The sequence below is a fragment of the Carcharodon carcharias genome, chromosome 30, assembly GCF_017639515.1.
Source record: "Carcharodon carcharias isolate sCarCar2 chromosome 30, sCarCar2.pri, whole genome shotgun sequence".
NCBI lineage: Eukaryota > Metazoa > Chordata > Chondrichthyes > Lamniformes > Lamnidae > Carcharodon > Carcharodon carcharias.
In genome coordinates, this window is record NC_054496.1 from 15,310,566 (window position 1) to 15,325,119 (window position 14,554).

At 42.5% G+C, this 14,554-nt stretch overlaps 1 protein-coding gene across 3 annotated transcripts in view; it reads left to right on the top strand.

The window, feature by feature from the left end:
* Positions 1 to 2,733: 2,733 nt before the first annotated feature.
* Positions 2,734 to 14,554, top strand: part of LOC121271376 (zinc finger SWIM domain-containing protein 4-like) — a 91,516-nt gene continuing 79,695 nt past the window's right edge. For all 3 annotated transcript variants that reach the window (XM_041177347.1, XM_041177349.1, XM_041177348.1), the window contains exons 1-2: positions 2,734 to 2,909; positions 7,744 to 7,945. In XM_041177347.1, coding sequence (XP_041033281.1) covers positions 2,742 to 2,909; positions 7,744 to 7,945 — 370 coding nt within the window. In that variant the 5' untranslated portion in view covers positions 2,734 to 2,741. The remainder of the gene's footprint in view (positions 2,910 to 7,743; positions 7,946 to 14,554) is intronic.

Consider the following 14,554-nt stretch of genomic DNA (forward strand, 5'->3'; position numbering starts at 1 on the left):
TGATTTTTCACACAGCAGTGCCCTGGAGATTGATCTTCAATTCCTGGAGACTCCAGGCCAATCCTGGAGGGTTGGCAACCTTAGAGTCCCGGAGGAGCATTGCATTCATTTTTGGCAGCAAGGATATAATAACTTTGGCAAGGGGAACAGTGCAGATTTGTAAGGAATAATACCAGTGCTTAAAAGGGTTAAATTATGAGGAGAGATGGCATAAATTTGGTTTATAATCCCTTGCATTGAGAAGATCGAAGAGCGATCTCAGTGAAGTATTTAAATGATTAAGGGATTCAGTAGGGCCGATACACTGAAACTATTTCTTGTGGTGGAAGAATACAGAACAAGGTGGGGTGGGGGAGGTGGGGAGGCATCATCTTTAAGTCAGAACTGGGCCATTTAAGAGTGGAATTTTTGACACATAGGGTAGTGGAGTCTAGAAGTTCCTCCTCCAAAAATTGTGGATGCTGGGCGTCAGTTGAAGTCCAAGACTTGGGCTGCTAATTTTTATAAGGTGAAGTATATCAAAGGATGTGGAGGAGAGGTGGGAATGTGGAGTTGAGAGAAAGAACAGCTACAATCCAACAGATTGGCAGAAAAGTCGTGAGGGGCTGAATGGCCTCTTCCTGGTCCTATGTTTTTACAGGTGGAAGTATAGACAAGGGCTGTAATTTTGGAATGTATGCGTAACCCAGCAAGCCAGCAGAGTTTTCATTTTTGACGCCTTTTAAATTAGTCTTAATGTTTGATGTGGATTGTGGTATTTATCAAAGAGGGATGTGACAACTGGGAACACTCCAGTTCACACCTCGAACAGTCAAACCCACCTGGGTCATGAAGGATTTGGGCATCGACCCATGTTATCTTATGCTAAATTACACATGGTAGTAAGCCCGTTTTTATTAAATCAATCAGACTCTTTAAACCGAGTTTCCAGGATTTCAGACTGCACACATTTCCCAAATCACGTGTTAGGCAGCCCAGTATCAGTTGCGAACAGTCTCGACTCAGTTAAAATACAACCAGATACTGAATAATGATTCCCTCCACTAAGCTCCAACCTCTGCAGAGCATCTCATGCATCACAAGTACATCATCCTTTTTTTTTGACTTTTCATACCAGCCAGGCTGTGACCTCCACTGTGTGAGATTGCCAGTTAGAGATTTGTGCTATAGCCCAGAACCTGGATTTAGTATTTAAAAGCGCATGGTACCACAAATGCTCCTGTAACAACAGGAGCAAGTGGAATACCTCTGATGAAAATAAATTGACCAGTTAAATAAACTGAACTGCATCTAGTGTTGACACATGATTTGGGAAATGTGTGCAGTCTGAAATCCTGGAAACTCAGTTGGAGGAGCTTAATTGATTTAATAAAAGCAGGGTTTACCATATATAATTTAGCACAAGATAACATGGTAGATGCCCAGTTCTTTCATGAGCCGTGATAAAAGCAAAATTCTTCAGATGCTGGAAATTTTAAAAACAAAAAATGCCGGAAAAGCTCAGCAGGCCTAACAGCAGCTGCGGAGAGAAAGACAGAGTTAACGTTTCAAGTCTGTATGACTCTTCTTCAGAAGTCTCCTGAAGACTCTGCTTGGTTTTTTCATGAACCAGGTGGGTTTGACTGTCTGAGTTGCAAACTGGAGTGTTCTTTTTCTGCTGCCAGTTTTAAGGTTTTGACTTCTTGGTTCCATGGGCACTGCTTGCCTCCAGTGTCCTGCCTCGTATTTGTGAGCCTTGACTGCTCACTTTTATTTTTGCAAAAAAAAAATATTTTATTCATAAAATATCTGAAAGAACAAAACATTTCAAAATGGCCATCATAAAAAGTGCAATCATATTCAGTTTTCCACATAGATCATGAGGTGCCTCAAAACAGTCAATAAACATTACAGACAGCGTAATTGTATTTAAATTATTGACACAGATCATATTGCACTCTGTGGAGGTGCTTCAATACAATTGTGATACATTCAATGTGAAACTTGATTGCTCACTTTGGTGACCAGAGGCCATGAGGCTAAGTCCACAGCTGAGCTCAGTCCGTTCCTCATGGGATGACCACACCTCAGTGGGGTATCACTGTCTAGTCATGGTAATTGGAAACACGGTCTGGTTTAATTTTCCTTGCCTAGGGGTGGTGAGGCCAGTTGTACATTCCTACTTCCTCCTCAACTCCCATCCCCATCTCGATTGAATCTGGGACTTTTACACAGGATAACTTTTTCTGAATTTGCATGCTTAGTTCCCAAAAGATAACTTTTTTAACTTGGATATTGTACGTTTGCAGTTCTTGTCTGGCAATAATTTAAAAGACCCAAGACTAGACTGTGCCAGACATGAGCATGATTGACTCAGCCTGCAATAATAGACATTATTAATTCTCTTGCAGCTGGTTGGGCGGGGAAGGTCATGGAATGATTGACAACCCGGCGCGCCAATGGGCGGACCGGGGTGGTGATAAGCGTAAAGGGGGGGCGGGGGAGCTGGTGATGGACAAGGCCGACGGCCAATCGGGAGCGGGCCAATGGGGGAGGCGGGAGATGGAAGGGGGGGGGGGGGGGGGGGGGGGGGAGGCGGGAGCCCGGCGGGTGACGGACGGGTCGGCCGAGCAATGGGCCGCCGGCGGGCGGCCGGGAGCCGGCCAATGAGGGGGGGGGGGGTGGGCGGGAGCGCCGCCCGGCGTATAAAAGGGGCGGGCAGGAGCCGGCGTGCGGTCAGTTTGGGAGGCGAGTCGTCGGCGATGGCGGACGGTGGAGCGGAGCCGCCGGCCAAGCGGCTGTGCCTGGGCGACTGCGGGGCGACGGCGAGAGCGGCCCAGACAAAGCCCGGCCACGGCAGGCTCCACAAGCCCGACACCCTGCTGGACATCAGCGCCAAGAAAGTGGCGGAGAAATGGCCCTTCGAGCAGGTGAGAGAGGAGGTGGAGAGAGAGGGAGAGAGGGAGAGGGGAGGGGGGTGGGGGTGGGGAGGAGGGAATTAAAAATAAATTGCCTCAGTAAACAAGGGGGAGAGAGGGGCTGAAAACAATAGGCAATAAACCCTGAGCTGTCAGAACCAGTTCAGATCCGCCACCACAAACATTCCAGCCTCAACTTTCATATCAAAAATACTGATTTCAGTCAATTTTCCACCTCACTTAATCCCCTTTTCCCCCACATATATTTATTTTTATTTTCCAATTTTTAAATCATCTCCCAATTGTCTTCCCATATAATTTTACTATTTGCCATTCAGATCAGTCCAGTTTTAAATGTTTCATTTGTGTTTTTTTTTTAAAAATAAAATCAACTCTTTTTTTTTTATTATTAAAACTGCTTGTTGTCCAGCTACTTTTTTAAAAAAAAAAAATATTCCTTTTTTGTCTCTTTTTCTCACCACCCCCCTCCCCTCCCAACTCAGCACTGTCAACTGAGGGGGGTTCCTTTTCAGATTAATAATTAAAAATCGAAGAGGAAGTTTTTTTTTTTCGAGTTGAAAGGTTATATAGACTGAGAGAATGGAATAAAAAAATTTCCCTCGCCTTTTAATTGGAAGTTGAGGCATTAACTTGTGGGAGAGGGGATGTGAGAATAGCTTAAAATTCAGTGCAGTGACTGGGGAGCGGAAGGAAGAATTAAGAAATTTGTGTTTAATTGTTTTTGGGGGGTGGGCGGGGGGGGGGTGGGAAATGAAGTCTTGTGAGTTAAAGGGCTTGTTTAAAGTCCGTCTTCAAGTACAGAGTGGTCTAAAAAAAAACTGAAAAATTTCCGAAGTGAGTCTTTTTTTTCTTTTTTTTGGTCTATTCCTCTTGCTGTGTAAGAATGACACCCACAATTGATTCCTGCAGTAGAAGTCGTCACATTTCTGGGTGTAATTTGCAGTTAATTTTAGTGTCAGTAGTGAGAGACTTTGGGTGTCCTACTCCAGATTGTGTTTTTGTGGTCCAGCAGGTAACAGTAATAACTGGTTTTGTTAAGTTATTTACCAGTAAGTTGGTACGGAAGAGTTCTGTGACCTGCTCTAATTGGCTTCGATATTTGTTTTGTAAAGTTGGCTTAATGTGCACAATGCTATTTCTAAACAATGAAGGGCATAACTTCAGTGAAAGGGAAGGGCCTGCTGCTGGCTGTCCTGAAACAGATAAAATATTCTAATGAATTGACACACAGAATTGATCCTGTGTTGCCAGTCTTTTTACAAGGTTGTTTACATGAATGAGAATGTAGCCAATTGAGGCTTCTTTGAGAACATGGACTTTTGTTTTTACATAGCTTCTGATGCTGAATGTGAGAATTGATTTCTGTAGCGTATGATCTGAAATGTGTTTGTGCGTGCACGGAGTTTTTAAGTTTTGGTTGACAGTTTTTATTCTTTCATGGGATGTGGGCGTCTCTGGCAAGGCCAGCATTTGTTTGCCATCCCTCATTGCCCTTGAACTGAGTGGATTGCTTGGCCATTTCAAAGGGCAGTTAAGAGTCAACCACATTGTGGGTCTGGAGTCATATGGCCAGACCAAGTAAGGATGGCAGATTCTTCTCTGAATCAGATCGGTTTTTATGACGATCGATAACCTCATGGTCACCATTACTGAGACTAGCTGTTTTAAAAATATACTCTGGATGAGATTTTATTAATCGAATTTAAATTCCACCAGCTGCTGTGGTGGGATTTGAACCTGCTACCCCAGAGCATTAACCTGGACCTCTGGATTACTCGTCCAGTGACATTACCACTATGCCACCATCTTCCCCCTTTGTTGTGTGACCCTCCAGATTTATCTGTGGAAAGTTGTATTGTTGCCATAAGAACCGACCAGAAGATGTGTGTTAGTAAGGATGAGGGAACTTCCAATGTCTTGTTTTTTTGTTTTGCATTTCCGTCTGACTTTTTAAAAATATACCTACCACCTTTTTTTTGTGACTGAGGGATAGTGACCCCAGTGAGGAAGTTATGTCTGAAATGTGGTCAAGATAGGCACAATTCAGACTTGTGCTTGTTGCTCCAGTCTCTTTACCAGCATCATTCGCAAAAGTTTGAGTCTATGCAGTTGCTTTCCTTTTTTTTTTTAAAAGAAAAAAGCACTACAGGAAGAGAGAAAGAAATTGAGACTTTGTGAAATGGTTTTTAATTTGAGCATAATTCAGTCTTTCACCTTGGCCCAGAAATTGGGCAGTATCAGTCTTCAAACGGCCTGTTTGCACGGTATGGGTCCTGGATGATCTCTGGATTTTTTTGTTGGGGTGTTGTCGCACACTTCATAAAACTCTGATTAAATTCACAATTCTGCCCTGCCCAGTCGTACTTGTGAAATCTTTGATCAGTCCAACTGTGGACTATATTGTGTATACATTGCGATTTTTAACCTGGCCTTCTGATCGGAAAAGGTTCATGTGTAGAATTCCTTGGCTGAAATTGACTTGCCTCATGGATTTGAGTTACTGGCTACTCTTGAACTGTACTAACGGTTTCTTGGTTGTTTTTGATCTCCGTTTTTAAATTTGTGAAATTTTCCAAATTGTCAATTCTATAAAGGGTTTGTATTAATTACGAAGTCTGGTTACGAGTGGGTGTGGAAATATATGTATTTTTTTTTTCAAAGTACCATCAGACATTCCCCTCCCCTTTACCTCCTCCCTCCCCGGACATAGCAATCCCACAATCGTTGGTCTGACGTAATTTTGTCTCAAGGCACTTGAAGCTGTAGCAACTACCAGAACACCATAACAAAGCCTTTCCACTTCAAAGTAGAAATCTCCAAGAAAAACAGCGTGGTTTGTGGTTTCTTGCAGTGTCACTATCAATATGCCATTTGTAGAATAACAGATGTCAAAGAGGGAGGTTAAAGTCTGTGACCATCAAAGGGTGCTTATAAAATCATAAATGATGCTTAAGCGCTCGTCATCTGAACGCGTCCCCAGTCTTGAACTCCCTTTTACTGTATGTTATTTTGCATGCTCAGATCTCTTGATCTGCCTCAAGCTTAAAGTCTTCCAAAACTCTACCCATGCCATAGCTCTCAAGTCCCATTTACCCATTACCCTCGTGCTTGCTGACCCACATTGTATCTCGGTTAAGCAAATCCTAGATTTTAAACTGCTTCCAAATCTCTCCCTCCCTGAACTCCTCTACCTCCTTTCAGAATCTCCTTAAAGTTTAGCTCTTTGAAGCTTTTGGCCAACTGCCCTAATGTTCTCTGGTGACTCAAATTTTGTTTTATAATGCTTCTGCAAAGTGGGATGTTACAGTATATTAAAGGTGCTATATAAATGCAAGATGTTGATGAAAGACATGCCATTTGGGTTTCTAGCAAGTGTAAAGGCTGTAAACTTTAAGACCAGTAGTAATGTAAACTGTTTTCCTTCAGGATCTTGGTGCAAGGGTAGATGTGGGGGAAATAAATCTTGCAATTGGTAGAAGGTGACCTAACACAATTTAGATTTTATTCCCACTCAAAAGTGGGAGAATTTTGAGCTCCAGTGCTAGAACCTTTCACTGGTAACAGTGATGGTGGGGAGGCAATTTGAGGTAACAAATTGAGAATCTTGTATGAGTGCATGGGTTTAACTGTGGTGTTTCTTGGTGCGTTGGCACCACTCCACCACATAAGACCGTTGCTGATTTTGTACCAGTGCCCAGTGCTCTCGTATCAAATTCCTGAATCGAGGCCTTAATTTGTGCAGAATAAATGGGCTAACATTTCTCAATAAAGTGTTGGCGAGAGAAATTCCAATGAGTGCAGTAAGTGCTTGTAGGTTAACATCACTGATTTCCAGGTGCAAATGTTGGCGCTGGAGTGATCTAGTTTTCCAATGCCTAATTTGATTCTGGTGGAAATTCAGTTAGTTCACTGTCCTCTGCTTTTGGCAACTATTTTAGATAGCCAGTAACCTAGTCAGCTGGTGAAGTATTCACTTCATGTAGTTTTAAGGAAATCTGTGGTTGTTTATGTAGCATTGGAGGCTGCGTTCAAAGCTTGCATCTGAACTGCCAACAAATGAAGGGAAAAAGCTGTGGCACTTCAACTCATGGTTAGGGTGGAGTCCATGTTGGAATAAATTATACACAATCTGTGAAAAGAATGGACTTGATGGGCTAATGGCATTTTCTTGTGTGTTTTCCAAATAGCTTTGATTAGTCTTTCTCATGAGTTAGGGTGGTGGTTTTATATAAGCAAGCTACAGAAGTAGAGTTGAGGTGGAGGGGATTGGATTGGAAAGGGAAAAGTGTCTGATTTTTACAGACTCAAATTGCTGCCCATCTCTGTAATGGGGCCCCTGGGTCACTCTGCACTACTACTGGCAAAGCCTGTACAAAATTAATAGTCATCATCAATGGTTACCTATCCCCTAAAGGAAACCCTTAAAGGGTTTGCTGTCCTGGATATGACAATTCTTTCCAACAGTTGATTGAAAGCTGGGAAAAAGGATATTGCCTAGCTTAGCTTTAGAATCTAAATCATTTAACTGATTACTTCTGAAAACCAGGATACATTTTGTAATCACTTTGCTCCCATGCTATTGTCTCAAGATCTTGCAACAGTTATTGTACTATTCCCTGAAGAGACATTCAGACTTGAAATGTTAACCCTGTTTCTCTCTCCGCAGATGCTGCCAGTCCTGTTTTTCCAGCATTTTCTGTTTTTATTTCCGATTTTCAGCGTCCACAGCATTTTGCATTTATATTATATTGCACTATTCTGTACTGACATGACATTGTCCTGTTGAATTTTTGTTTTCTTTATTCTGTCTGCATTTTATTTTTAGGTAGAGGAGAGATTTTCTCGAATTCCGGAGCCAGTTCAGCGGAGGATTATTTTCTGGTCCTTCCCCAGAAACGAGCGAGAGATCTGCATGTACTCCTCACTCAGCTATCAGTGTCAGGAAGGGGAGAAGGATGGTGAAGTTCCTTTCAACAAAGGGCTAAGATTATTGGAGACTGGAGCCATAGATCGGGTACTACAAGTAGGTGAGTATGCTGAGGTGATCCGTAGACAGGAATTGCTGAATGCATTTAATCTGAGAAAAGTTAATCCAAACTGTAACATACACAGTGTGCCATCATGTCATTTCTGATGGCACATCTGCTTGGTTAAGATGTTATCACAGTGAGATGGTCACACACTCAGTTTTCTTGCCTGTGCACTGGAACAACAGGAAGGTAGAAATGTCCCCGAGGATGCTTGGAGAAAGCTTTATTTCCTCATGCTTGCTTGTAGGAGGAATGATTTGGGCCCACTGAGACCTGTATCTGTGAAAGACACTTAATGGTATGCAAAACAAAAAGCATGGCGGGGGGGCAGGTGGGGGGAAGTTTGCTTGTAATCACTGCTCTGATTGAAATTTTTTATCCTGTTGTTGTTCAGACTTTAGTTTGAAAGGCAGTTGTCATTTGTGAGCAGTAGTTAATAAGTTCTCCCCTACCAGTTTAGCAAAAAATGAGTAGCAGTTAATATCATCTCTTGTTATATAATGGACTTCCTTTTGTAACGCTAGTCTAGTCCCAAGACAGTGGAAATGCTGCATTTTCCCACAATAGTGAAGTCATAATAAAGAATTAACTTCACATGGCTTGGGGCACAACCTTCAAGTTTTAAAAAAAAAAACCTCAGTTAATTTGGGGATGGGGGCGTTGGTGCTCCATGTCATGTCCTCAGTTAAGCTAAACACAGGATCGACACAGCTTCCAGGTTGCGTTCTCTTTGTTCTCCATGGCCTTTTTCTGCTTCGTTAGCTGGGTTGCCTATAGAAGTTGCAGTCACCCCCTCCATGTTGCTCATGCCTCGGAGTTGCAGTCTCTCCCCTTCAGTCATACGGGGGTGGGTTCAAATCCCAGTCCAAGGGCTGTAGCACAAAAATCCAGGCTGACACTCTGGTGCAGTACTGAGAGTGCTGGACTGTTGGATGTGCAGTCTTTCAGGTGAACCTTTAACCTGAGGCCCTGCCTGCTCCCTCAAGTGGATGTAAAGGATCCCATGGCATTATCTTGAAGAGGAGCAGGGGAAGTTCTTTCCTGGTTTTCTGGCTGTTTAATTTTTTTTTTAAATGATCTGGCTATAATGTTGCTGTTTGTCAGAAATTGTGTGGACATTGACTGTCCAGTATCCCACATTACAACAGTGACTACACCTTCAGGAAAAAAGTACCTCCTAGGTTGCCCTTAGGTTGTTGGTGTGATATCAGCCAGGGGTTTTGCAGCTGATTACAGTTGTGACCCTGGCAAGTATGGGGGGTATGGATGGGATGTTGAGCCTGGTTACGATTTCCTTGAATGTCAAATAGCCAAGAGGGCATCCTCCATTGGCACTTAATCAAGATGCCTATGGATCGTAGCCTGGTGAATTGGTGGCTTAAAGTTGTTGGCGGGTGGGGGGGGTGGAAAAGAGGGGTGTATGGAATTCCTCAAATTTCACAGTGACTTCCTTCATTGTAAACCTTTTCCGTCCCTCCCATTTGGTTTCTATCCTTTCCCTTGCATGTTACATCAGAACCATATCTAGGAACTTCTGTAGTGTTTTTAATTGAGTTTTAGTTTCTCGCCTGGCTTGTGCAGAAATGCACTTTTTTTTTATAGAACTTGCATAACAGGTGAACCTTTTGCACAGTTCTGAAAGCTGATTAGATGATGAGTCAGTAATCCAGTTTCCCTTTGTGTGGCAACAGTGCACCAGTGACTTCTGTCTCTGTGCTGAGATGTTGGCCTCTGGGCTTCCCTAAACTGATTTTGTTTGGGGTGTGTAATTATGTATAATTCACATCAGAGGTCCCTGAGAAACCATTGGCAGGTGTCTGTTTCTAGATTGTTTAACAAGCTTATTTTTGCACTTCCAAGGTCATTCAACTGAACCAATTCAGCAGTGCATAAGAAGGAATAATTCTGGCAAATGTGAACAAATGTTGCATTTGCATTAAAGTTTAGGATGTACCCAAGGGCCTCCGATAATGACCTGAATCATAAAAGTAGAATTTGAGTTGTTTGCAAAGCTGCCTGAGCACCAGTGACTGTTGCAACCTTGACGTGCAAGTCAGCTGTTTTGTACATAAATTCTGCTGTGTTTGTGTAGTGTGGCTTTCTCATTTAGCAGCTGCTTGTTTAAGGTGCTTCTAAATTCCGTTTAAATAGTTGATGCTCTGTATTGATCACACACTCCTACATTGTCCCTTTCTTGCCCGCTGCGTGGGTCTTTTTGCCTTTGAATCCTTTACCTGGTGAAGTGTGTTGTACAATTAGGTTTTACTTAGCTCCCAGGGCAAGCCATCAAACATTTTGGGGTTTACTGGTTCCCAAAGACATTGACCACCCTGTGTTTGGCATAGAAAGAGTTGTGCCTGATTATTAATTTGTGCGTCAGTCGCTCACTGGCAGGAGTTCTTGGATGTGAGGAAGAGAAAAATCCAAATGCTGGAAGTTGGAAATAAACCTAGAAAAGGTTGGAAGTTCCCTACAGGCTGGTCAGAATCTGAAAAGACAGATTCATGTTTCAAATCTCATCTATCTGGATCCGCAGTGATTTCTGACATTTTATGTTGTATCTCTGAATCTCTGTGCTGACCAGCTGTACGGTGTGGCGAAAATTAAAATTCAAAACCACTGAATGGGCTGCAGTTTTCAGAAATCATTCCCTTTTGTGAATTTGGTGCTCCCAAGCCCTGACAGTCCAGCCCTTGAAGAGAGGCCAACTCCATGTATGCACTTGGTGCTGTTTAAATGCTCTTGGGCTGCAAGTTTTTGAAGGGCTGTTTCTGACAGGCTTACCTCACTGCTGGTAAATCAGAGATATCAGAGCATGTAAATGACTGGGTGCATGGATTTAAACTTCTGCAGTCCCTCGGGCTGCATTCAGCACACCGATTATGGAGGCAGAGGCTTGGTACGCTGTTTTATACCAACTTCACTGTCATGGATGAGGGGTGTTTGTTGCAGCAGATGACGTGTTTGTTACTGTAACATTTGATACTGACTAATTTAATTCCAGTTTTACAGGTGTATGGAGGTTTGCCAATTGTAAGCAAAATCTAATTAATGCACTTCAGATGTTTGAATACAGGGGTAACTGATATCTGCTGGTATGTTGTAACTCAGTGAGAGGAAGAGCTCTTATGAATGCTCCCATAATCATTGAATGTTTTTTCATTCAGAAGGGAGCCATTGTGCTTCTTTTGGCTCTTATGAGGTCCCATTTTCCTATACCCCTTCAAATTTTCCTTTTTTCTTTCGCCCAAAAGTTTATTTCCCCTTTGAAAGCTATTATGGATTCTGTTTTCACCACTGCTTTCGGGGAATTCTGTCCCTCCAACCCTTCAATGTGACTTAAAAATTTATGCACTCTTACTGACTCTCTGACCAGGGCAACTAATTTGTCCCTGATTTTACATGATGCATGCATTAAGGCTGTCTTTTCAAACTGAGAACCCCAGGTTGAGGCCTGACGCAGGACATCATTTGGGACAGATGTCAGGCTTCAGTTCTTAAGACAAACATCATTGTAGGAGGAAAGACCTGTTATCTGACCCCTTTGAAATATGTGTTGCTTCTGATGACCAGGACACAAACAGCTGCCTGGCAGGATGAACTACTGTGATCTCTCTGCATCCGAGGTTCCTTCAAGTGCCTGAAGCAGGCTTTTCACTTAATGGCTCTGATCTTCTGGCAGTGAGTTACTGAAGTGCATGTCAAAGATGTACAGGTTGGCTGATCTGTCGGAATACCTGTACAAGGCTAGCAGTGCTCCTTTGGGAATGGAAGCAGCTTGATGATATATTTAAGGATATGAGAGAGCTCCTGGAAAAGGACTGAATTGGAGAAAATGCTATATTGAGTTTTGATTCCAGTATGTAGGAGGATGAGGGTGTAGGATGATATACTGGTGCATTGTGACAGAGGGAAGAGAAGGAAATATCCTGATACTGAGATAATAGATGAAAAGCAGCAAGTTATTCAAAACTTGAGTTGAGAAAACAATGTATGCATTTGCTGGGAACACTCAGGTGTCCCTGAAGAGAGAGAAAGATAGTCTTTTAGACTATGACCTTGCATCAGAATATCTATGTATTGTCAAGTTAATGTTTCTGTTCTTGGAATTGACTGGTATGGCTGCTGACGAATTGTTATAAAGAGTTTGTATCTTGAGTATTCTCGTATACTGGTGCATCTTTAGTTTGAGTAATTTGTTAGTATCTTTTTTAATGCAAGAAGAATGTCTGAAGATTGCATTAATGTTACGTCTTCAGATACCCAGTGAAGATCTATCTTGCTTAATAGTGCTTTGGCAGGCTAATTTCATGCAAGGGGGTGAAAGACTGGCCGGTTTGAAGTGATCATTGTGTGAACTGTGTACTAACGAACAGACATTAGCAGAGCAGCTCTGATGCGTACTCAGCACGTAATAATGCTGCAGTCGTTTGCGGTTCAGGCCATGGGCAAAGCCAGAGAGGAAATTTTATTCCACCCTCCTGGCAGTGCTGATGCATGTCTGGACATGGTTTTGCAAGTGCTGACTGCCCTTCAGCATTTTGTCTGTGATTGCTCCTGTATTTGAATCTTGAAGTCAGAGCCAGGTCTGGTCCTGTACTCTCCACTCACAAGCGCATATTTCAGCAAATTGCTGGAGTGAACTCGGATCCAGGCTGATTTTTGGCATCCCCCACGTCCCCCAAACCCCAGTACTCTTGATGCCCCTCATTACCTGACTCTGGCACTAGCTCTATAACACTGTCTGGCAGTGACGGTTTAACTTGGGGTCTACCTGGGGTTCTTGCTGGCCTGTGGCATGAAGTGTTTCTGCATTGCTAATTTCCTCCTTCCTGAAATGACCTCTACGTTCTGGTCAACTTTTCAGCTTTCAGTCAGGTGCCAGTTATGTTGGGCTGAGCAATGTAATTTGGAGACCCAGTTTGCTGAATCATATCTGTGGTAAATTGTACAAAGACCAACTTGACCTCCATTCTGGAGAGGCTCTAAAGTCATAGTGTACACACATATTCACCAGGGTGATGTCAGGGATGGGTTGACCCTTGAACTATTACTGCTGGAGTAAAGAAGGTCAAAAAGATTTAATGAAGATTTTTAACATTTGAGGGTTTTGGTGATGAATGGGGGGAAAAATCTTCACCCTTTGTGGCAAAGAATCATTAATTTCAAGTTCAGTGAGGCTACGAGAAATGTTTTTCTGCAGCAAGTTATTTGAGCATGGGATGCTTTGTCAGAGTGGTTGAATGGAGGCCATTGGAAATTTTACAATCATAGGATGCACAGAAAGCCATTCACCCTGTCATGAATGTGCCAGTGGTCTTCAAGAACAAGAGGAAATTAATAAATATTTGAAGCAGATGAAAATATAGGGCCATGGGATCGAGATCATGGTACTGAGATTTGTTTGGGATTGCTCCAGTGAAGAACTGGAAGAGACAATCTTTGTGGTTTTTCAGCTGTCGTCATTTGGTAGGCCTATATTTCTTTGGGTCTGTGTATTTCCATTAAAATCTGGGCATTTGTTGTAAAATGCACATTTTCTCTTGGTTTCTCTGATTGCTGGAGCCTACTGTACTTGAATTGATGCTCTTAACCTGGCAGTGTGCTCTTGGCCTCTGTATTGGGCCTTCAAGTCTGTTGTGGGTATAAAGGAGCCAGATAGAGCAGTGCCAGCTGGATCTAGCAAGTTCTTGCCAGTTAGTGGGTGCTGGCCTTCCAGAACCTGAATTAAAACAAGACCAACATTAAAAGCCTTCTGCACAGTGGGCAGTCTGTTTGCCAATGGAACCATCAAGAAAAATGTATTTATTATTCAGTCAGTTGAAGTAATCTTCAATCCTTCCAACACAAACCAAACTGAAGTATATGGTTTAGGAACAGGATTAGTGCTTTTAGACTATCACTGATCTACCTCCACTTTGTTTACTCATTGCTCCACATCCCTTTGTAACCTTGCCCAACAAAAATAAATTGATTTCAGTCTTGAGCATTTTCAATTGACCAACTCCCCCACCCCTCCCCAGCTTTTTGAGGAGTTCCAGACTCCTACCCTTTCCCATTTCACTCCTAAATGGCCCCGTTCTAAGTTTATAATGTCCTATCTGAATTCTTGTATTGAAGGAAATTGTTTCCTTCGTATTTACCTTTTATTGAGCCTTGTTATAATTTTAAATGCCAAGATTTAGATCACCCCTCAGCCTTCTAAATTCAAGGGGATACTAGCCTAGTTTATGCAACCAACAGTCATATTTTAACCCATTAAGCGGTATGGTATAATGCTGGTGAATTTGCATTGTACCCTCTATCTGTTAAAGATGCAATGTGCCAAAGCTGAACGTTGTACTTCATGAGGGGCCTGAGAAAGCGTCTCTACAATTGAAGAATAACATAATACCCTTTTTATTTCAGTCCCTTGATGTGGGGTGGAAGTGAAGGAATTCTTGTAGACCTTTTTTTCCCTCTCTGTAAAAGTTTTAAAGAGCATGCTTTGAAATGCAGCTATGCTATTTGTCTCACCACCTCCTTGTAGCAAATTCCATATTTAACCCCTTTCTGGGTAAAGGAAGTTTCTCCTGAATTCCTGATTGGATTGTTAGTGACTATCTT